Source organism: Ranitomeya variabilis, chromosome 2, assembly GCF_051348905.1.
Source record: "Ranitomeya variabilis isolate aRanVar5 chromosome 2, aRanVar5.hap1, whole genome shotgun sequence".
NCBI lineage: Eukaryota > Metazoa > Chordata > Amphibia > Anura > Dendrobatidae > Ranitomeya > Ranitomeya variabilis.
The window spans coordinates 709,763,429-709,787,298 of record NC_135233.1 but is presented as its reverse complement, the minus strand read 5'-3'; the positions used below and the strand labels follow the sequence as shown (position 1 = coordinate 709,787,298).

The 23,870-nt window shown below is 49.0% G+C and overlaps 1 protein-coding gene across 3 annotated transcripts in view; it reads left to right on the top strand.

Moving 5' to 3' along the window:
* Nucleotides 1-4,968: 4,968 nt before the first annotated feature.
* TUBE1 (tubulin epsilon 1) overlaps nt 4,969-23,870 on the top strand; it is a 39,894-nt gene continuing 20,992 nt past the window's right edge. Inside the window, exons 1-5 of one of the 3 annotated variants that reach the window (XM_077289485.1) lie at nt 4,969-5,070; nt 8,636-9,171; nt 11,399-11,472; nt 12,298-12,350; nt 17,670-17,727. In XM_077289485.1, the coding sequence (XP_077145600.1) occupies nt 9,147-9,171; nt 11,399-11,472; nt 12,298-12,350; nt 17,670-17,727 (210 nt within the window). In that variant the 5' untranslated portion in view covers nt 4,969-5,070; nt 8,636-9,146. Of the gene's footprint in view, nt 5,071-8,589; nt 9,172-11,398; nt 11,473-12,297; nt 12,351-17,669; nt 17,728-18,282; nt 18,369-23,870 lie in introns of those variants that run through there. The other 2 variants (XM_077289486.1, XM_077289488.1) reach the window with 2 other exon arrangements.

Sequence of the window (23,870 nt, the reverse complement as noted above, 5' to 3'; positions counted from 1 at the left end):
GTTAAATGCCGCTGTCAATCTCTGACAGCGGCATTTAACAGAAGTGATTCCGGGTCGGGCCGGAAATGCACACACCGGTGACCTGTGTCACGTGATCGCGGGTCACCGGTGTGTCAGCATGACAACCAGAGGTCTCCTCGAGACCTCTAGGACAGTGGGGATACTCTGTACCGAGTCCGTTACTTAAAGGGATATGTCACGGCGGCGGCGACCCAGTCAGTGGCCGAGCGCCCCATGTTAAAGGGAAAGTCTTTTTAAAGGGGTTTTTTAAAGAAAGTTTGTGACGCCACCTGTGGTATTCGGTCAAAGGTGACCAACGCTGCTTAAAGGGGTCCTCTGGAGTGATGTTATAGCAGCCAGATGGTATAACTTCCCACAGGTGAAGTAGGTCCCCAGGGCTCCCGGTGAATAGATGGAAGATGGTGAATGGTGCAGTAAAGAACGAAGGATGCAGTTGTGCAGTCTTTTTACCTGGTTTACCTGATGGTAGCAGGCAGCCCCAGTCCAGGGTACCGGATCACAGGTGATGGTGGAGGTCCGGCTGGCTTGAAAGCAAGTTGGGATTTCCCCCTTACCAGGTGGGGTTAGAAGCCTTCCCTTTAGCGCTGTGGTGTAGTTCCTTGCTGCCTATAGCTGTCCAACAAGGTCCTTAAGAGTTTTTTGTCTTTTTGTGTAAGTGGAACTCTAACCTGTATGACAGGTGGATCAAGCCTTTTCAGAGGGTCTCAATCACAACCCGGGCTCTATACGCCACTGTGTCTTCAGGTGTTAGGGCGGGCAAGTGACCTGTAGTTCAGTTATCCTGCCAGTTTCTGCTGTGAGCCTTAGAGCCCCCCCACAACCTCAGTTTCCCGGCCACCGATGTCTGCGCTCTGTCAAGAGGTAGCTCAATTGCAGCTATTCTCCTGTCTTAACTTCGCCTTTGCCTCTTTTCCCTCTTTAAGGGTATGTGTCCAAGTGCCGTTTACATCCGGAATAGCAGCGGATTGAATGCTGCGTGAAGCCGCAGCGTTCAATTCGCAGCGTCCAGATGTTACAGCATAGGGGATTTTATGAAATCCCATCTCCACTAACATGCACCCGTGGCCCCGCGATTACGGACATGCGGCGCGTCTTTTTAGATCGCAGCATGTCAGTTTACCTTGCTGCGACGCTGCGCCGCCGCAAGGTAAATCACAGGGCCCTATGTGTGGGGTGCGATGATGCCGGATGTGTGCAATGAACACATCCGGCATCATCGCGTCTCCAGAAGGGGGCGGAGCAAGTTTGCTGCTCCGTCCAAACCGTCGGCCATCATGAAAGTGGAAACATACCCTTAGTCTCTTTATCAGTTGCTCTATTCTGTCTTTCCTTCCCAGGTGCTGCACGGCTCCCGCTTTTCTTCCTCACTCGTCGCTCTCCTCTCACCAACTAACTCTTCCTAACTGCCTAGCAACTGACTCCTCCTCCTGACAAGAGAGAACAGCTCCCCTGAAATCGGGTGTAGAGCTCCCCCTTCTGGCCTGAAGTCAAAATGGTGTTGTATGTGCTGATTACCTGATAAATGGATCCTTCCCTGCTTCCAAGCGTGACATCACTCTCCCTGTGAGGAAAGCAATGCCACTGTAACAACTGGTTACCTGGGGTGTTACACTAGCGCCACCCTGTGGTCGGCGCTCATAGCAAGTCTGCAATTCAGTTACATAGGGGTGATCTGAGCATTGCCTCTATGCAGCAAAGTCGATCACGTTGTGGCTATTGAAGCATGTCAAAAGTTAAAAAAAAAGTTTTTAAAAATATGAAAAAAATAAAAAAAAATAAAAGTTCAAATCACCCCCCTTTCGCCCCATTCAAAATAAAACAATAAAAATAAATTCAAACTTACACATATTTGATATCGCTGCATTCAGAATTGCCTGATATAACAATATAAAAAGGATTAACCTGATCGCTAAACGGCGTAGCGAGAAAAAAAAACGCCAGTTACGTTTTTTTGGTCACCGCGACATTGCATTAAAATGCAATATCGGGCGATCAAAAGATCGAATATGCACAAAAATGGCATCATTAAAAATGTCAGCTCGGCATGCAAAAAATAAGCCCTCACCCAACCCGAGATTACTTAAAATGGAGATGCTACAGGTATCAGAAAATGGAGCAGTTTGGTTTTTTTAAGCAAACTTTGGAATTTTTTTCACCACTTAGATAAAAAAGAACCTAGACATGTATGGTGTCTATGAACTTGTAATGACGTGGAGAATCACAATGGCAGGTCAGTTTTAGCATTTAGTGAACCTAGCAAAAATTCCAAACAAGAAACAACTGTGGGATTGCACTTTTTGCAATTTCACCGCACTTGGAATTTTTTTCCCATTTTCTGTTACACAACATGGTAAAACCAATGGTATCGTTCAAAAGTACAACTCATCCCGCAAAAAATAAGCCCTCAAATGGCCATATTGACAGAAAAATAGAAAAGTTAAGGCTCTGGAAAGAAGGGGAGCGAAAAACGAAAAAGCTCCGGGGGTTAATGAACCCAGTGTGAATGTGCACCTATACACTGCACTTCTACTGACAGAAGAGCAGGCCCATGTCTTCGGTTTTGCTTTAGCTCCTCGTACAAATAGGCATGTGGTCCCCCTTTTGTGGGCTCTGTATCTTGTCCACACAGCTTTCCATAAGCAGGGGTGACAGGTCTGGGTCCTGCTCTGCCCATCTGTTTTGAGGCCTGCTGGCACCTGATTGGGGTACACCTTGTTGCAGTACGATGGCTTCTACGCCTTTTGGATCAAAATAACATCAGCTAAGTTCCCCATGTTATTTACATGTACTAGTACTATTTACTTAATGCAGGTGAGCTTTTTCTCATTGTGTATATCCTAGGTTCTGCCGTCATAAAAAACCTATCGTCCCCCCTCATATCTACATCTTATTCCTTAGGGAGCTTTCACACTGCGTTCAGCTGAGCCAAGTGCTTGGTTTTTTGACCACCTGGAATTAGACATGAGAATTCATTGCAAACACAAAAGCACAGCCCTGTCACACATGCTGCAAGCACAGCCCCGCGCCACGCACGTTACAAGCACAGCCCCGCACGCTACAAGCACAGCCCTGCGCCCCGCACGCTACAAGCACAGCCCTGCGCCCCGCACGCTACAAGTACAGCCCCGCGCCACACACGCTACAAGTACAACCCCGCACGCTACAAGCACAGCCCTGCGCCACGCACGCTACAAGTACAACCCCGCGCCACTCATGCCACGCACGCTACAAGTACAACCCCGCACGCTACAAGCACAGCCCCGCGCCACACACGCTACAAGTACAACCCCGCACGCTACAAGCACAGCCCTGCGCCACGCACGCTACAAGTACAACCCCGCGCCACTCATGCCACGCACGCTACAAGTACAACCCCGCACGCTACAAGCACAGCCCCGCGCCACGCACGCTACAAGCACAGCCCCGCACGCTACAAGCACAGCCCTGCGCCACGCACGCTACAAGTACAACCCCGCGCCACTCATGCCACGCACGCTACAAGTACAACCCCGCACGCTACAAGCACAGCCCCGCGCCACGCACGCTACAAGCACAGCCCCGCACGCTACAAGCACAGCCCCGCGCCACGCACGCTACAAGCACAGCCCCGCACGCTACAAGCACAGCCCCGCGCCACGCACGCTACAAGCACAGCCTCGCATGCTACAAGCACAGCCCTGCGCCCCGCACGCTACAAGCACAGCCCTGCGCCCCGCACGCTACAAGCACAGCCCCGCACGCTACAAGCACAGCCCTGCGCCCCGCACGCTACAAGCACAGCCCCGCGCCACGCACGCTACAAGCACAGCCCTGCATGCTACAAGCACAGCGCCACGCACGCTACAAGCACAGCCCCGCGCCACGCACTCTACAAGTACAGCCCCGCGCCACTCATGCCACACGTTACAAGCACAGCCCCGGGCCACGCACGCTACAAGTACAGTCCCGCGCCACGCACGCTACAAGTACAGCCCTGCGCCACTCATGCCACACACGTTACAAGCACAGCCCCGCACCACGCACACTACAAGCACAGCCCCGCGCCAAGCACGCTACAAGCACAGCCCCGCACGCTACAAGCACAGCCCTGCGCCCCGCACGCTACAAGCACAGCCCCGCACGCTACAAGCACAGCCCTGCGCCCCGCACGCTACAAGCACAGCCCTGCACCGCGCACGCTACAAGCACAGCCCCGCACGCTACAAGCACAGCCCTGCGCCCCGCACGCTACAAGCACAGCCCCGCGCCACGCACGCTACAAGCACAGCCCCACGCCACGCACGCTACAAGCACAGCCCCGCACGCTACAAGCACAGCCCGGCGCCACTCATGCCACACGTTACAAGAACAGCCCCGGGCCACGCACGCTACAAGTACAGCCCCGCGCCACGCACGCTACAAGTACAGCCCTGCGCCACTCATGCCACACACGTTACAAGTACAGCCCCGCGCCACGCACGCTACAAGTACAACCCCACACGCTACAAGCACAGCCCCGCGCCACGCACGCTACAAGTACAACCCCGCGCCACTCAAGCCACGCACGCTACAAGTACAACCCCGCACACTACAAGTACAGCCCCGCGCCACGCACGCTACAAGCACAGCCCTGCGCCCCGCACGCTACAAGCACAGCCCCGCGCCACGCACGCTACAAGCACAGCCCCGCACGCTACAAGCACAGCCCTGCACCCCGCACGCTACAATCACAGCCCTGCGCCCCGCACGCTACAAGCACAGCCCCGCGCCACGCATGTTACAAGCACAGCCCCGCACGCTACAAGCACAGCGCCACGCATGCTACAAGCACAGCCCCGCGCACGCTACAAGCACAGCCCCGCGCACGCTACAAGCACAGCCCCGCGCACGCTACAAGCACAGCCCCGCGCACGCTACAAGCACAGCCCCGCGCACGCTACAAGCACAGCCCCGCGCCACACGTTAGAAGCACAGCACTGGGCCAGGCACGCTACAAGTACAGCCCCGCGCCACTCATGCCACACACGTTACAAGTACAGCCCTGCGTCACTCATGCCACACACGCTACAAGTACAGCCCTGCGCCACTCATGCCACGCACGCTACAAGTACAACTCCCCGCCACTCATGCCACGCACGCTACAAGCACAGCCCCGCACGCTACAAGCAGAGCCCTGCGCCCCGCACGCTACAAGCACAGCCCCGCGCCACGCACGCTACAAGCACAGCCCCGCGCCACGCACGCTACAAGCACAGCCCCGCGCCACGCACGCTACAAGCACAGCCCCGCGCCATGCACGCTACAAGCACAGCCCCGCGCCACGCACAGCCCCGCACCACGCACTCTACAAGTACAGCCCCGCGCCACTCATGCCACACGTTACAAGCACAGCCCCGGGCCACGCACGCTACAAGTACAGCCCCGCGCCACTCATGCCACACGTTACAAGCACAGCCCCGGGCCACGCACACTACAAGCACAGCCCCGCACCACGCACTCTACAAGTACAGCCCCGCGCCACTCATGCCACACGTTACAAGCACAGCCCCGGGCCACGCACGCTACAAGTACAGCCCCGCGCCACTCATGCCACACGTTACAAGCACAGCCCCGCGCCACGCACGCTACAAGCACAGCCCCGCGCCACGCACACTACAAGCACAGCCCCGCGCCACTCATGCCACACGCTACAAGCACAGCCCCGCGCCACGCACGCTACAAGTACAGCCCCGCGCCACTCATGCCACACGCTACAAGCACAGCCCCGCGCCACGCACACTACAAGCACAGCCCCGCACCACGCACGCTACAAGTACAGCCCCGCGCCACTCATGCCACACATTACAAGTACAGCCCCGCGCCACTCATGCCACACGTTACAAGCACAGCCCCGGGCCACGCACACTACAAGCACAGCCCCGCACCACGCACTCTACAAGTACAGCCCCGCGCCACTCATGCCACACGTTACAAGCACAGCCCCGGGCCACGCACGCTACAAGTACAGCCCCGCGCCACTCATGCCACACGTTACAAGCACAGCCCCGCGCCACGCACGCTACAAGCACAGCCCCGCGCCACGCACACTACAAGCACAGCCCCGCGCCACTCATGCCACACGCTACAAGCACAGCCCCGCGCCACGCACGCTACAAGTACAGCCCCGCGCCACTCATGCCACACATTACAAGCACAGCCCCGGGCCATGCACGCTACAAGTACAGCCCTGCGCCACTCATGCCACACATTACAAGCACAGCCCCGGGCCATGCACACTACAAGCACAGCCCCGCGCCACTCATGCCACACGCGACAAGCACAGCCCCGCGCCACGCACACTACAAGCACAGCCCCGCACCACGCACGCTACAAGTACAGCCCCGCGCCACTCATGCCACACATTACAAGCACAGCCCCGCGCCACGCACGCTACAAGCACAGCCCCGCGCCACGCACGCTACAAGCACAGCCCCGCGCCATGCACGCTACAAGCACAGCCCCGCGCCATGCACGCTACAAGCACAGCCCCGCACCACGCACTCTACAAGTACAGCCCCGCGCCACTCATGCCACACGTTACAAGCACAGCCCCGGGCCACGCACGCTACAAGTACAGCCCCGCGCCACTCATGCCACACGTTACAAGCACAGCCCCGGGCCACGCACACTACAAGCACAGCCCCGCACCACGCACTCTACAAGTACAGCCCCGCGCCACTCATGCCACACGTTACAAGCACAGCCCCGGGCCACGCACGCTACAAGTACAGCCCCGCGCCACTCATGCCACACGTTACAAGCACAGCCCCGCGCCACGCACGCTACAAGTACAGCCCCGCGCCACGCACACTACAAGCACAGCCCCGCGCCACTCATGCCACACGCTACAAGCACAGCCCCGCGCCACGCACACTACAAGCACAGCCCCGCACCACGCACGCTACAAGTACAGCCCCGCGCCACTCATGCCACACATTACAAGCACAGCCCCGGGCCATGCACGCTACAAGTACAGCCCTGCGCCACTCATGCCACACATTACAAGCACAGCCCCGGGCCATGCACACTACAAGCACAGCCCCGCGCCACTCATGCCACACGCTACAAGCACAGCCCCGCGCCACGCACACTACAAGCACAGCCCCGCACCACGCACGCTACAAGTACAGCCCCGCGCCACTCATGCCACACATTACAAGCACAGCCCCGCGCCACGCACGCTACAAGCACAGCCCCGCGCCACGCACGCTACAAGCACAGCCCCGCGCCATGCACGCTACAAGCACAGCCCCGCGCCACGCACAGCCCCGCACCACGCACTCTACAAGTACAGCCCCGCGCCACTCATGCCACACGTTACAAGCACAGCCCCGGGCCACGCACGCTACAAGTACAGCCCCGCGCCACTCATGCCACACGTTACAAGCACAGCCCCGGGCCACGCACACTACAAGCACAGCCCCGCACCACGCACTCTACAAGTACAGCCCCGCGCCACTCATGCCACACGTTACAAGCACAGCCCCGGGCCACGCACGCTACAAGTACAGCCCCGCGCCACTCATGCCACACGTTACAAGCACAGCCCCGCGCCACGCACGCTACAAGCACAGCCCCGCGCCACGCACACTACAAGCACAGCCCCGCGCCACTCATGCCACACGTTACAAGCACAGCCCCGCGCCACGCACGCTACAAGCACAGCCCCGCGCCACGCACACTACAAGCACAGCCCCGCACCACGCACACTACAAGCACAGCCCCGCACCACGCACACTACAAGCACAGCCCCGCACCACGCACACTACAAGCACAGCCCCGCACCACGCACACTACAAGCACAGCCCCGCACCACGCACACTACAAGCACAGCCCCGCACCACGCACGCTACAAGCACAGCCCCGCACCACGCACACTACAAGCACAGCCCCGCACCACGCACACTACAAGCACAGCCCCGCACCACGCACACTACAAGCACAGCCCCGCACCACGCACACTACAAGCACAGCCCCGCACCACGCACGCTACAAGCACAGCCCCGCACCACGCACACTACAAGCACAGCCCCGCACCACGCACGCTACAAGCACAGCCCCGCACCACGCACGCTACAAGCACAGCCCCGCACCACGCACACTACAAGCACAGCCCCGCACCACGCACACTACAAGCACAGCCCCGCACCACGCACGCTACAAGCACAGCCCTGCGCCCCGCACACTACAAGCACAGCCCCATACCACGCACACTACAAGCACAGCCCCGCACCACGCACACTACAAGCACAGCCCCGCACCACGCACGCTACAAGCACAGCCCCGCACCACGCACGCTACAAGCACAGCCCCGCACCACGCACGCTACAAGCACAGCCCCGCACCACGCACACTACAAGCACAGCCCCGCACCACGCACGCTACAAGTACAGCCCCGCACCACGCACGCTACAAGTACAGCCCCGCACCACGCACGCTACAAGTACAGCCCCGCACCACGCACGCTACAAGTACAGCCCCGCACCACGCACGCTACAAGTACAGCCCCGCACCACGCACGCTACAAGTACAGCCCCGCGCCACTCATGCCACACGCTACAAGCACAGCCCCGCACCACGCACTCTACAAGTACAGCCCCGCGCCACTCATGCCACGCACGCTACAAGTACAGCCCCATGCCACGCACGCTACATTCAAATCCCTGCACCGAGCCCGTCACGCACACTATATGCAGAGACCCGCAACATACTTGTCACACACACCGTTCCATTACACGTATGGTGCTCTACTTTACACTAAGTAAAAGCTTTGGCTGCATCCACACTGCTTGTATGATTCCTCCATATGAATTACCTACGGACCATAGCTCCAACTCTGCAGCATGAATTACCACACACAGCCCTGCTACATACACATGCTATACAGCGCGGTAACAGGGGCTATGCTACACATACAGCGCTAATACGTAGCGTTTCCCAGCATGCACCACAGCTACACACACTGCTCGTCCTGAAGCTTGAACAGCGAACACCTGACCACACACCGCCTGGCTCCTCCCACACACGTGACTGGTCACATGGTGATGACGTTGTGGAACTGCAGTACAGTACAGCTGTCAGTATAACGGCCGTTGTCAGGACGCAGCATGACCCAATCCATAGTGGTACAAGGTGAGTGTACTTGTACTTGTGTGTCACTTGTTCATTCCATAGTAACCCTCTAGACACTACTTTATACTGTGCAGCGCTTAGAAGGGACATTGAGGCACAGAATACTGTGGAGACTGTTTCCATTCTTCCTGGCAAAATACAGTGGAGAAGATGTAATAAAACTGTCCGGCAGTAAGCCTGTCTGTTGCTCACAGCAACGAATTAGCACTGTGCTTTAAAAATTGAAATTCATAACCTGCTGTGGGAAAATGAAAGCTGTGTTCTCATTGGATGTTATTGGTAACCAGGCCAGTTGTGTTGGTATGCGTGTACGTGGCTGCCCTCTGCTGGTGGTGGGAGGAGTAGTCTCTCTGGTCCCTGCACCTGGACACATGTACTACAGGCCTCGTGTATTGCTCAGTATATTCTTATGTGACTGTTATTAATAAACCTAGCTTATTGTAAATCTATAGTTCTGGTTTCCAGGCAGAGAGGTGTAATCTACTTCACTAATCTGCCACCTGGATAGGAAAAATTTGAAACCTGATGGTGTTACCGTAACTCAATGGAATCGGTACACGCAAATTGTATACTTTATCATGTTTCAGGAAAGCCCTGTCACTTAGCAGCAGTTTGTTTAAAAAAAACCCAAAAAACGTACTGTCCTTTACTCACCCTCCCCGGGTCCAGATCTGAGAATCCTCTGCCGCTCCCGATGGCGGCTCTGCTGGAGCTGACGGCATGTGCCGCCACTGATTAGCTGTAGTTCTGCCAACATGAAATCAGTGCTGCGGACAATAAAAGGCACCAGGAGCAGCTGAGGAAACTCAGTGCTTTTTGGGCTAAAGTAAATTGGGGCTGGGCTAAAGTTAGGGTTGAGGTTATGGTTGGGATTAGGGTTAAGGGTGTGTTCGGTTAGGGTTAGGGGTGTGTTGGGGTTAGGTCTGTGTTTAGGGGTGTGTTGGGGTTAGGGTTAGGAGTGGGTTAGGGTTGTGGTTGGGATTAGGGTTAGGAGTGTGTTGGGGTTAGGGTTGGAATTATAATTGGGGGGTTTCCACTGTTTAGGTACATCAGTGGGTCTCTAAATGCGACATGGCGCCACCATTGATTCCAGACAATTTTGCGTTCAAAAAATCAAACGGTTCTCCCTCCCTTCTAAGCCCTGCCATGCTTCACTAACATGAAGTACAATATGTCTCAAAAAAACAGAATCTCAGAATCAGTGGAATACGTTGAAGTGGAATCAGTGGAATACGTTCCAGAGCTGTAACCTCATAAAGTGAAGGTGGTCAGAATTGTAAAAATTGGCTTGGTCATTAAGTACCAAATTGGCTCTGTCACTAAGGGGTTAATATACTCACCTCTCGCTGCTCCCTCCAGGATCCAGCACCGCTCTGCTCCTCTTCTCAGTGACGTCACCGCTCTGCAGGTCACACTGCGCTCTACGTGACCCAGGAAAGGCTTTTACAATGCAAGTCTAAGGCTACTTTCACACTAGTGTTAACTGCATTACGTCTCAAATGCGGCGTTTTGCCGAAAAAACGCATCCTGCAAAAGTGCTTGCAGGATGCGTTTTTTCTGCATTGACTAACATTAGCGACGCATTTGCGACGCAATGACACACGTCGCAACCGTCCTGCGACGGTTGCGCCGTGCTGTGGCGGACCGTCGGGAGCAAAAAACGTTACATGTAACGTTTTTTGCTCCCGACGGTCCGCTTTTTCCGACCGCGCATGCGCGGCCGGAACTCCGCCGGAACTCCGCCCCCACTTCCCCGCACCTCACAATGGGGCAGCGGATGCGCTGGAAAAATGCATCCGCTGCCCCCGTTGTGCGGCGGGGACAACGCTAGCGTCGGGGACCTCAGCCCGACGCACGGCGACGGGCCGAGCCCGACGCTAGTGTGAAAGTAGCCTAAGGGGCTACAGAACAGGCTACATAGGCCTACATTGTAAAAGAGACTTCCTGCTCCCGCATATAGTGACCTGGATAGTCTGAGGAGCGGTGGCGTCACTAAGAGGAGGAGCAGAAGGGGGTTGGACAATGGAGAGAGTGATGGTAGGTGGGTATAGTAGTTCTTCTATAACATACGCCATGTTAAGGAATAAGATGGTAATAGATCAGAGGGAATTTTGTGCTCTATTTCTCCAACATTAACACTTATGCTCATTTTTCTCTGTAGTTGTTTGTTTATTTTTGCTGTCTATTTCATGTTTTTTTCTTACTCTTACCATTATTATATTTCCAGTTGGACAGTGTGGAAATCAGATTGGCTGTAGGTTCTGGGACCTTGCCTTGAGAGAACATGCAGCTGTTAATAAGGTAAAAAAAAGTATAATAGAAATGGAGTATTCTTTCTTACTGCACTATGTTAGGTCATCTACTCCTAATAGCCAAAATGGCATAAGAAATATATTGATTGGCTTGTAGGAGTGACTAAGAAATACATCAAGGTAAATCATTTTTCAGTGTAGTCTGAGGGGGACAATTCCCGAGCCTTGGTGTTCAATGGGCTGTTGTGTTTTAGTCCCATGGGGAGCATACCCCAAATGTACAGCAAATATCAAGTTAGTGCTGTTCAAATGAATGTAGCAATTGTCGTTAACATACACAATATTGGCTTACACAGTATGGCCCCCGGGCAGGGTGGAGTTTGAGGCTTTTGATTCGTGAAGAGGCACACCCCTCCTAATAAATCGGGAAAGGTGCGAATTGTCGTGCAGCTTGCCACAAATCTTTCTTGAGTTAGAGAATTGAGTAAGGAACGCCGCCGCCTTACATGACTTTGACGATTGGCGCTCACCATGCCCCCCCATACCACCCAGCTCCATCCATTTTCTTGTAGCTGGGTGAAATTAGTGTGGAAAGCCAAAAGTTGTAGAGTTTTTGCCACAGGTTCTCATTGAGAAACACCAGTTTTCTGCCATACAAATTTTTATGAATCGTGGCTTAGGTTTTTGTTTTTTTATTAAAAAAAAGTATTGACGTAGATGAAGCAACATGAGCTGATTTCTATAATTTTCCAAAAACTCTTTTGTTTTTTTAATATTGATATGTAAGAAAAGAGTAAAATGTGTGTGGTAGCTGTACTTAATGATTTTACCTGTACACATATCAACGACGTAAAAAAATAACCTTCTCTTCCAGAAAGGAATATATGACGAAGCACTGTGCAGCTTTTTTAGAAATATTGATACTAGGTATGTTTTAAAAACTGTAATGCCTGGTATAGGATTGTGTATATATTACATTATATTATGTGTATATTACAATGACCGCTGTAGAATACAAGTATTAGAGAGGAAATCTCATCTCCACGATCCTATCCCAATATGTAGTAGGTGTAATAATAATATTAGCAAATACCTCCAATTTGAAATGTAGTACAGTTCAATTATTCACTATGTAGCTTACCCCATGTGCAGGGCATTGTAGTAGCTTAGATATCCATCGTTATGACCACTAAAAACTAAATAACTGTCACTATATCAGTGGTCGTAACCATGGATACCTAAGTTACTGCAATGCCTTAAATGGGGAAAGCAACAGAGCAAATCAGAAGAACTATACTACATTTCTTATTGGAATTATTTGCTAATATCATTATTATTATCCCTACTACATATTAGAATAGGATCTTGGAGATGCAACTACCCCATCAATATTTGGATGTTACAAGCAGTACTTATTAGAAATGGTGAAAGTGACACTCCTTGAGACTTTTGGTCCTATCTCTTTATTCTGGGTCTTCTGGGCTGGGATTATGTGAATAATTTACATAAAACTAAACTACACTCACTGGCCACATTATTAGGTACACCTGTCCAACTTCTTGTTAACACTTAATTTCTAATCAGCCAATCACATGGCGGCAACTCAGTGCATTTAGGCATGTAGACATGGTCAAGACAATCTCCTGCAGTTCAAACCGAGCATCAGTATGGGGAAGAAAGGTGATTTGAGTGCCTTTGAACGTGGCATGGTTGTTGGTGCCAGAAGGGCTGGTCTGAGTATTTCAGAAACTGCTGATCTACTGGGATTTTCACGCACAACCATCTCTAGGGTTTACAGAGAATGGTCCGAAAAAGAAAAAAAATCCAGTGAGCGGCAGTTCTGTGGGCGGAAATGCCTTGTTGATGCCAGAGGTCAGAGGAGAATGGGCAGACTGGTTCGAGCTGATAGAAAGGCAACAGTGACTCAAATCGCCACCCGTTACAACCAAGGTAGGCCTAAGAGCATCTCTGAACGCACAGTGCGTCGAACTTTGAGGCAGATGGGCTACAGCAGCAGAAGACCACACCGGGTACCACTCCTTTCAGCTAAGAACAGGAAACTGAGGCTACAATTTGTACAAGCTCATCGAAATTGGACAGTAGAAGATTGGAAAAACGTTGCTTGGTCTGATGAGTCTCGATTTCTGCTGCGACATTCGGATGGTAGGGTCAGAATTTGGCGTAAACAACATGAAAGCATGGATCCATCCTGCCTTGTATGGAGCATCTTTGGGATGTGCAGCCGACAAATCTGCGGCAACTGTGTGATGCCATCATGTCAATATGGACCAAAATCTCTGAGGAATGCTTCCAGCACCTTGTTGAATCTATGCCACGAAGAATTGAGGCAGTTCTGAAGGCAAAAGGGGGTCCAACCCGTTACTAGCATGGTGTACCTAATAAAGTGGCTGGTGAGTGTATATATTGCTTCTCAGAGCTTACCAAAAAAGATGGATTTTTGGTACTCACCGTAAAACCTCTTACTTGGAGCCTTCATTGGGGGACACAGGTAACCATGGATGTATGCTGCTGTCGCTAGGAGCCTGAAACTAGGTAAAAAAAAATAAAGAGTTGGCTCCTCCTCTAACACAAAGCTTGTCAGTTAGTGAAAAAGCAGTAGGAGAAGCAACCGTAGAACCAAAACCTCAAACAACCAGGCCCAACCGAAGGCACATAGGCCCAAAGTAGGCACAAGACAGGGAGGGTGCTGTGTCCCCCCAATGAAGGCTCGAAGAAAGAGATTTTACAGTCAGTATGAAAAATCCATCTTTATTGATCGCTTCATCGGGGGACGCAGGTAACCATGGGACGTCCCAAGGGAGCAAATAAAATAACATTCAGAAAACTCAGGTCGGACGATGAACCACTGCAGTCTGCAAAACCTTTCTTCCCAGGCTGGCATCTGCTGAAGCGTAGGTATGAATTTAGTAAAATCTTGCAAAAGTGTGAAGGGAAGACCAGGTAGCTGCCTTGCAAACTTGAGATGCAGAGGCCTGGTGACAAATGGCCCAGGAGGCTCCCACCGCCCTGGTGGAGTGAGCACTTGCCCCTGAAGGGGCTGGCCTATCCCTGACCTGATATGCCTCCAAGATAGCCAAACAAATCTAACAAGCGATGGTAGATTAACAGAGGAAAAAGATTAATGGGTAAAGACACCTGTAGGGAAAAAAAGATGGATCCGGGATCAGATCCAGGTTTGACGAGCTTTGTGCCTGTTGGTGGGTGTACTCTCACTATTTTTCCGACCCATGCGTCGTCGCCTACCGTGAGCCAAGTGTCCGGAAAGAGAAGAAGGCAGTCGTCCACCCTGAGATAAGTTCCAGGTGGGGATGACCCGTCATGCTGAAGAAAATCTATTGGCTAGTGTCAGCCTCCTAGTGACAGCAGCATACATTCATGGTTACCTGTGTCCCCCAAAGAAGCGATAAAGAAATACATTTTATCTGAAGCAAATTTGTGTAAAAGCTGGGCACCACTGGTCAAAATTACTGTTATTGTGAACAGTTAAGCAAGCTGAAGGTGAAATGATCTCTAAAAGGCCTAAAGTTAAATATGACACGTTTACTTTGAATTTTAGGCAAAAAAAAAATATATTTTCATCTTTTGTGTTTTAAAAATTACAAAAAGGAAAATAAGCCTATGCAAAAGCTTGGGCACACTACATGGTTAATACCTATTAGCACCCCCCTTTTTTTAAAGTATCACAGCTTGTAAACGCTTTTTGTAGCCAGCCAAAAGTCTTTCAACTCTTGTTTGAGGGATTTTCATCCACTTTTCATTGGAAAATTGTTCCAGTTCTGTAAGATTCCTGGATCGTCTTGCGTGCACTGCTATATTGAGGTCTAGCCACAGATTTTCACTGGTGTTCAGATAAGGGGACTGTGAGGGCCATTGTAAAACCTTCAGCTTATGCATTTTGAGGTAGTCTATTGTGTATTTTGATGTGTGTTTAGGATCATTATCCATTGTTGAAATTTAATTGAATCCCTTCTTCCCTCTACCCATGAAATGTTCCCCGTGCTATTGGCTTCAATATAATCCCAAAGTGGTTGATCCACCCCCATGCTGAATGGTTGTTGAAATGTTCTTTTCCTGAAATTCTGTGCCCTTTTGTCTCCACACATACCTTTTGATCATTGTGGCTAAATAGTTAAATTTTTAACCTCCCAAGGACGCAGGAGAGGTTTCCTTCTGAGTCTTCCACGAAGGCCATATTTGTTCACATGCCTCTGAACAGTATAACAATGTACCATAACTCCAGAATCTGCTAAATGTTTCTGACTTCTCTCTAGCAATCCTAGAACCAGCTCTCACTCAAATTTTGCTTAGTTTTCCAGACCTTATCTTGACCTCCACCTTTCCTGTTAACTGCCATTTCTTGATTATATTTCGAATTGAGGAAAGGGCAACTTTGCTATCTTCTTATAGCCTTCTCGTGCTTTGTCGGCCTCCACTATTTTCATTTTCAGAGTGCTACGCAGCTGCCTAGAAGAACCCATGGCTGCTATTTTTTTGGCAGAAGGTTAGAGGAGGCTGGGTTTTTATAAAGCTGGGAAACTTGCATCACCTGGCCTTTCCTAAATATGATATTGAACATAATCCTGATCAGCTAATTAAGGTCTGAACCCTGGTCAAAGTTTCTGAGCATACAAATCTCCAAGGGTGCCCAAACTTTTGCATCAGTCCATTTTCCTTTTTGTAATTTTTAAAATGCAAAAGATGAATATAATATATATATTTGCCTACAATACAAAGGAAATGTGTCACCTTTAACTTTAGGCCTCTTAGACATCATTTCATCTTCAACTTGCTCAATTTTCACCAGGGGTAACCAAACTTTTTACATTCCACTGTATCTTCAGATTTAATAGGGTCATTGGAAACTACCATTCATTTTTCATCCTATCTAACTTCAGCTAATAGTTTTCCTATTATACTTTAATTAAAAAGTCCTTACCGCTCCCCCTCTACTCTAATTTCTTCTTTTTTTCTTTACTTATTTTTGGTTTGATGAATGCATTCTGATAAACTCAAACAAGTTGTCATCAGGGGGCAAAGGGTGCATTTCAGGGGCCATGGTAGTTCCAGCTCTACTGGGTATAGATAGATTACTTCTATACAGAATCATTTTCTGTCGCAGATCTACCACAACCAAGAACGCCTTAGTTTTAGAAAGTTAAGCACTAATTATACATGCAAACCATGAAACCAGCATGAATCGCTACAATTTGATTTGACAATTATAGTGTATATATACACTTTTTAAGACTATAGACTACATATTTTTAGTATTTTGCATTATTGAAGTGGTCCATACAATATCATACACATTATATATAATCATATACTATGTAACTCTGAAAACTAATAAAATTATGTCAGAGCACAAACCACGTGTTTTGTGTTTTGTTTTTTTATTTCAGTGCTGAAGTGTCGCTTTTAATGTAAGCTCCCTGCCCCCGTTCTCATACTCGCCTTCCGGAGGTCTCGCCTTTTATCGACCCTGATTCAACTCTGAGAGCCAGAATGAGGCTCTCATAGAGATGTATTGAAAAGTGACCTCCGCAGCTCCATGAAACACTGGAGCAGCCGGCAAGTCACTTATCGCCGGAGACCGATGGGAGCAACGCTAGAAAAAGATGAAGATGGCGCAGGTGCGTATGAGACTGGGCAGCTGAACTACATTTAAAGCGCCACTCTAGTGGTGCAATAAACAAAAAATACTGAAAAAGAAATGTCAATAAGCCTTTCTGGCGAGGAACGTTGCCAATCTTAGGACATACGGTAATTACATTTTTGGGAAGAAAAACATTGAAAAAATTAGGATTGCTTAATGCCTTAGAAGCCCAATGCAGAAAAACATACACACGGGTAGATATATACACACTGACTATTGCAGTTTTTTTGGTTGTTGTATTACTTATATTTTTGTAAGCAGTACTATGGCGCTTGGGCTGGAGCACTACAGAGTGGGGTATGGAGGTGCTACAAAATCAGTCATTTCTAATTTCACTTTCTAGTGGTGAACCAGTACCTGTACATCATCCACCCTAGTACAACTCCATTAATTTGAGTGTATTTTTTTTTTATGTACTTTAAACTTCAAGTTCTTCCGTTGCGATCCCGGTAATACATTTAAAGCTGTAAGATGCTTATTGCTGTCTCCGAATCACAGACTGTAGAAAATGGTGTTAATCTGCATGAAAAGGCATTTTTTTAAGTTAAAATATTGCTTTTATCTTTCAGAGCTGATGCTGGTGGAGCAGATCTTCAGAGAGGAAAGATTTGTTCACTTAAAGCACGTGTAAGACAAGTGATGCTGATTACATCCCAAACCGCTATTCCTAAAAGGATTTCACTCATACTTGAAATATATTACCGCTATTTAAACTCAAAGCACAATCAGATACTACAGAAATGAGCACTTCTTAGTTTCTACACCTTTGTTTTCCTGCTATTATCATTGTATGGTTTTAAGTAATTATTACTTTATTTAAAATGGAACTGTACTTTCAACAAACTTTGCATACATCAATAATACAGGAAAATATAAGGAACTTTTGTAACTATCTTATAAGATAAATCAGCTACTAGTGATGAGCGAGTGTGCTTGCCACTCGTTTGTGCATTGGGGTGCTTGGGTATGCATCGAGTATCGCGGGTGCTCGAGCGCCATGCTCGAGTCCTAGCCTCACATGTTTTGCGGCTCTTATACAGCCAGTAAACATGCCAGTGATTGCCTGCCATAGACGTTTATGTTGTAGCTACGTTCTCTCATCACTATCATCTACCTTTCCTACTTATCAGTCACTTATTCCTCTCTCCCTACCTGCTGAACTTGTCAGCCACTCTGACAGAATACAGCTTATATCTGTCTTGCTTAGACAAGATGGACGGCTAATGGAGAGGAGCAGGGAGAGGAAACAAGCAGAGAAATAGATCAAGGTGAGCTTTCTAGTAAGTCATTTACCTCACCTCAAAGCTGATTCACATCCAGGCACCTGAGGACTGATGTATAATTTCCTCCATGTTTCATGAATAAGGAGCAGAAATCCATCCCTGTGCGCTATGCTTTTCATGTAAAAAATCACTGCAACTAGTTTGCCCCGTCAGCTCCCTGCAGATTGCAAATTATAGTTGGATCATGCTGAGGGAAAACTGGGGAAAATGCAGGGTACCAGTCATATAGTGGCCAGAAATGGTGTAACTCCTAATGTACACATTCAGAACAGGCTTATTTTGAAAAGATACTTAAAAGTACCCTTAATGGGGATCAGTAATGTATCCATTCGCAAATCTTTTCTGTAGCCTGTGGTGAAATCATTATATCAGTTTATATCAGGGCTGTGGAGTCGGGGTTAGTTTTGGTTGGAGTCGGAGTCGGTAGAAATGTACCGACTCCGACTCCAGCTTTAAAAAAAATGTATTAATATTTCATAATTGAACTTTCATATGAATTTTATAAATGTTACTCAAATATATGTTCTATCAAACTATGAACAACAGTGATAAGCAGTTCTGCTGGAGATAGAGACATTTCTTACTTTTTGTGTGTCACTGTTCTCCACTGCCCTTATCTAATCTTATACTTGGTTAACCTCATGCTGCCCCAACCCCCCTACTTACAATATATGAAAGTGAACATGTGTTGCAAATTCTTAGTAGTAAAGCTCCTCCTCTAGACTAGATGTTTACTAGGTGTGCGTCTTCCAAGCATCTCACAGCTGCTACTCAGAAGAGGAAGACTGTAAGAAGTATTATCCTTTCAACAAACTTTGCATCAGTTAACTGTGAGTACATGAGGAATAACAGTATTACTGACCACTATATCAGTTGTACGACCTGGCAATAATTTTGTACAATTGTTTTTAGGAAAAACAATTGTCATTTGGATTGTGAATGCAGAATTAAAAACCTGAGAATGTCAAAGAAGCGTCACATTAAATCAGCTGTATTTGAACATTTCACCATCACTCAAGATAGAAAACATTATGTCTGTCAGTGTATGACAAATGATCCAGACGAAAACAAATGCTGTGAAGCCAAGATCAGTGCATATTCAGGCAAAGATAAAAATGCTCCTACCAGAGCTTCTAATCTAAAGAGACATTTACAGCGCTTTCATCCAGAAGTACTGAAAGCAGTGGATGAGAAAGACTGCATCCAAACCAATGAACCAGTGCCCAGCTCTTCCAGCCAAACAAAGGAGCAGAGAACTTTGCAGCCATCAGTTGCAAGATATTTTGTCAGTGACAAAGTTACTGTGACAATGACAGTAGATACATTTAAAAAACAGATCATAGAGCTTGTTGTAAAGGATAGTGTGCCTATTTCATTATTTTTCTCTTCGCCACGACAGCACCCACTGAGAGAGGGGATCCGCCCCTAGGAACAGGAAACCCTACGGAGAGATAAAAGGGGCGGTCCCCCTCGCTCCCACAGTTTGGTTTCCTGTTCCTATGGGAATCCACGGAGAAGAGGATGCCTAGCCTGGATGCCGCTTGCGCGGTTTACCTGTGAGGACGGCAAGGGCTCCAGAGCTGGAAGCAGCGTCGGGGGTCCTGGTGTCAGCTTCCCCCCTCTGCTGGCAGACGCTGTGAGGCCAGGGCTGGAGAGTGCTGGCTCACAGAAATTCATCCGGAGCGTCTGCGGGGAGTTAGCGCTGTAGTTGGGGAACGCTGCGCCGTCCTCGGTGAGCGTTTATACGGCGTGGAGCCCCAGTATGCCCCCCGGAAGTATAAGCTATAAAGCTTCCGAGGAGAGGGAGGAGACGGCGCTGGTGCCGGTGACAGCGCGGGCATATGGAATATGGCCGCGACCCGGAAGTGATTAGCACTTCCGGGTTCAACAGGAAGAAGATGGCGGCCCCCATGTGAAAAGGACGCCGGCAGTAACGCTCCGGCGTCCAATATGGATTCGGCACAGGACCCTGCGATGTCTTCTATTGAGGCCACCGCAACTACTCCTCACAGCCATACCAGCAGCAGCCGCTCCAAGCGGAGCGGATCTTCTAAAAAGAGCAAGCCTCTGCAGTCTCCTCCTCGTCAGCCGGTACCTTCACAGACGCTTCACTGGGGTGAGTGTACATCTACCCTATTAAGCTGATTGCTGTCCCCTCTTCTCTAACACTCTAGGCAAAATGTACGGAAAAAACGAAACACAAACAGTGTGCGATATGTCTTCAGCCCCTTCCGGATAGTTACACAAAGAAACTTTGTAAACCATGCATTGATTCCACCTTACGGGAAGAGGCCTCGGTTAAATCTGAGGACATTAGAGTGTTGATTAGAGAAGAACTACAAGCCCTGCATAGTTCGGGAAAAGAAACGCGTCCTAAGGGGACAAGAGAGTATGTTTCACCCATATCTGACCAATCTTCCGAATTAGAGAATGCAGATTCGGATATTTCTAGGGATTATGTTTCCTCGGATGAGGATCAAGATACGTGCTTCCCCACCGACAGTATAGATAACCTGGTGAAATCCGTCTGTAACACTATGGGCATCGAGGATTCTAAGACCCCTAAAACACAGCAGGACATAATGTTCGCTGGGCTGTCCGAAAGGAAAAGACCCTCCTTTCCGGTGATAGCAGCAGTAAAAAATTTAATTAAAAAAGAGTGGGAAAACCAGGGGCAGAAGGGATTACCACCATCTTCAAAGAGACGTTATCCCTTTAATGATGAGGAATTCTCGACCTGGTCAAAAGCCCCAAAAGTAGACGCAGCAGTGGCTTCCACATCTAAAAAATCCCTGCTACCTGTGGAGGATTCAGGTTCATTACAAGATCCTCTGGACCGCAAAGCCGACTCTCTCCTTAAAAGAGCGTGGGAATCTTGTGCGGGAGCCCTAAAACCGGCTGTGTCAGCTACATGCACCGCTAGGTCCATGCTAGTCTGGCTAAGTGACTTGGAAGAAGGACTTAAAAACGGTCTCTCTAGAGACAAGTTGAGAGCCTCTATACCTTTAATTAGGGGTGCTGCAGCCTTCCTGGCAGACTCATCTGCTGACTCAATACGTTTAGCGGCCAAGTTGGCGGGGCTGACTAATGCAGCACGTAGAGCCCTGTGGCTTAAGGGCTGGAAAGGCGATCCCCAGACAAAATCCAAATTGTGTGGTCTTCCATGTCAGGGTGAGTACCTATTTGGTACTAAGCTGGACGAGATCCTGACTAAAGCAGGGGAGAGGAAAAAGGGCTTCCCTAATAATAATTACCTTCCATCTTATAGGAGGGCGTTCCGAAAGCCCATGTTTAACAAGAGGAAGGATTTCAAGAACCAAGATCGCTGGGCCACTAGAGACACCAGACAGAGAGGAGCACTTTTTGGGAAGCGCCCTTACAAAACTGAGGAAAAACCCCGTTAGAACAGATCTGCCTGTCGGAGGTAGATTGTCTTCCTTCTCAGATCAATGGCAGAAAATAACTTCGAACATTTGGGCAAATAGTATCATCACCTTCGGCCTAAAATTAAAATTTTCCCGAGTCCCGCCGGACTCATTTCTATTGACTTCTTTAAAAACCCAGTTACAACAGGAGGCTTTCTAGCAGGAGGTAATGAACCTTCTAGCCAAAGGGGTTTTGGTGGAAGTCCCATTTCTTCAGCAAAAAAAGGGGTTCTATTCCCCTCTATTTTTGATCCCAAAGCCAGATGGATCTTTCAGAACCATATTGAACCTTAAAAAATTGAACACCTTTTTGCAGAATCAAACCTTTAAAATGGAGTCTATCCGATCCACCATAAAACTGTTGTCTCCCCATTGTTTTATGACGGTACTCGACCTAAAAGATGCGTATTACCATCTGCCAATTTTTATAGAACATCAACAATATCTCCGCGTGGCGATTGTGTTGAATGGACGTATACGACACTTTCAGTATACAGCAATGCCCTTTGGACTATCAATAGCTCCAAGGGTATTCACTAAGTTAATGTCGGAAGTAATGTCATACCTAAGGGTAAAAGATACCCTCATAATTCCGTACCTTGATGATCTTTTAGTGGTAGGAAGTTCCCCTTCACAATGTCACCAACGATTGTGTAATATGGTCTCGTCCCTGCAGAGGCTAGGGTGTTTGGTGAATTGGGAAAAGTCTAGACTTCTTCCAACTACTCGACAAACATTCTTGGGAATTATAATAGACTCCATAAGCCAAAAATGTTTCCTACCACAATCCAAACAATTGACAATAAGAAATAAGGTACAGTCGGTAATAGATAAACCTCTAATATCTTTAAGACAAGGCATGTCCCTCCTTGGCTCCTTCACGTCATGTATCCCAGCAGTACCATGGGCCCAATTTCATTCAAGGTGTTTACAATATGCAATTTTACATGAGGAAATAAAATTACAAGGTCATCTAGACGGTAAAATTTCCCTTTCTGAAGACGTAATTAAATCTCTATCCTGGTGGCTAGAACCAGATCACTTGGTTAGTGGGGTCCCCTGGGTAGTTAAATCTTCAAACACAATATTCACGGATGCCAGTCCTAGTGGTTGGGGAGCACATATGAGAGATCAGGTAGCCCAAGGTCTATGGTCGGTTACGGAGTCAGACGACTCATCTAATATAAGAGAGCTGAAAGCTATCCATCACGCTCTTTGTGAATTCCTTCCGCAGCTACACGGAACACATACAAGGATTCTGTCAGACAACATGACATCAGTAGCGTATATCAATCATCAAGGAGGAACAAGATCAGGAACACTCATGTCTATAGCCGAAGACATCCTAACTATAGCCGAGAAACACCTACTGTCTCTATCAGCACTACATGTCAGAGGAGTGGACAATTCAAAAGCGGACTTCCTCAGTCGCCATACCCTCCACCAAGGGGAGTGGGTTTTAAATCATCGAATCTTCAAAATGATAACCGTAAAATGGGGTTTACCAGAGGTAGATCTCTTCGCTACAAGAGACAACAGGCAATTAAAAAAGTTCGCTTCAATGTTCCAATCCGACAAACCCGATTTTCTCGATGCTCTCCAGGTACCATGGACATTTCAGAAAGCGTATGCCTTTCCTCCTGATACTTCTACCAACAGTAATCAGGAAGATAAGAGAGGACAAAGCCAATATAATCCTGATTGCCCCATTTTGGCCAAAGAGACCATGGTTCTCCCTGCTCAGAGCTATGTCCATCTCAGATCCATGGATTCTCCCAGAGGATCAGGATCTTCTCTTCCAGGGGCCATTCAACCACCCTCATGTGAAGGGTCTACGGTTGACAGCCTGGAATTTGAGAGGCAATTGTTGAAATTAAGGGGTTTCTCTGATCAAGTGATTAATACTCTATTATTAAGTAGGAAAAGATCCACTACTTCTATATATGTAAGAGTATGGAGGAAGTTTCTAAGTCTTTATCCATTGGCCTTGTCAAACGAAATTCCTATACTTAACATTTTAGAATTTCTCCAGAAAGGACGTGACTTAGGTCTTTCAGTTAAT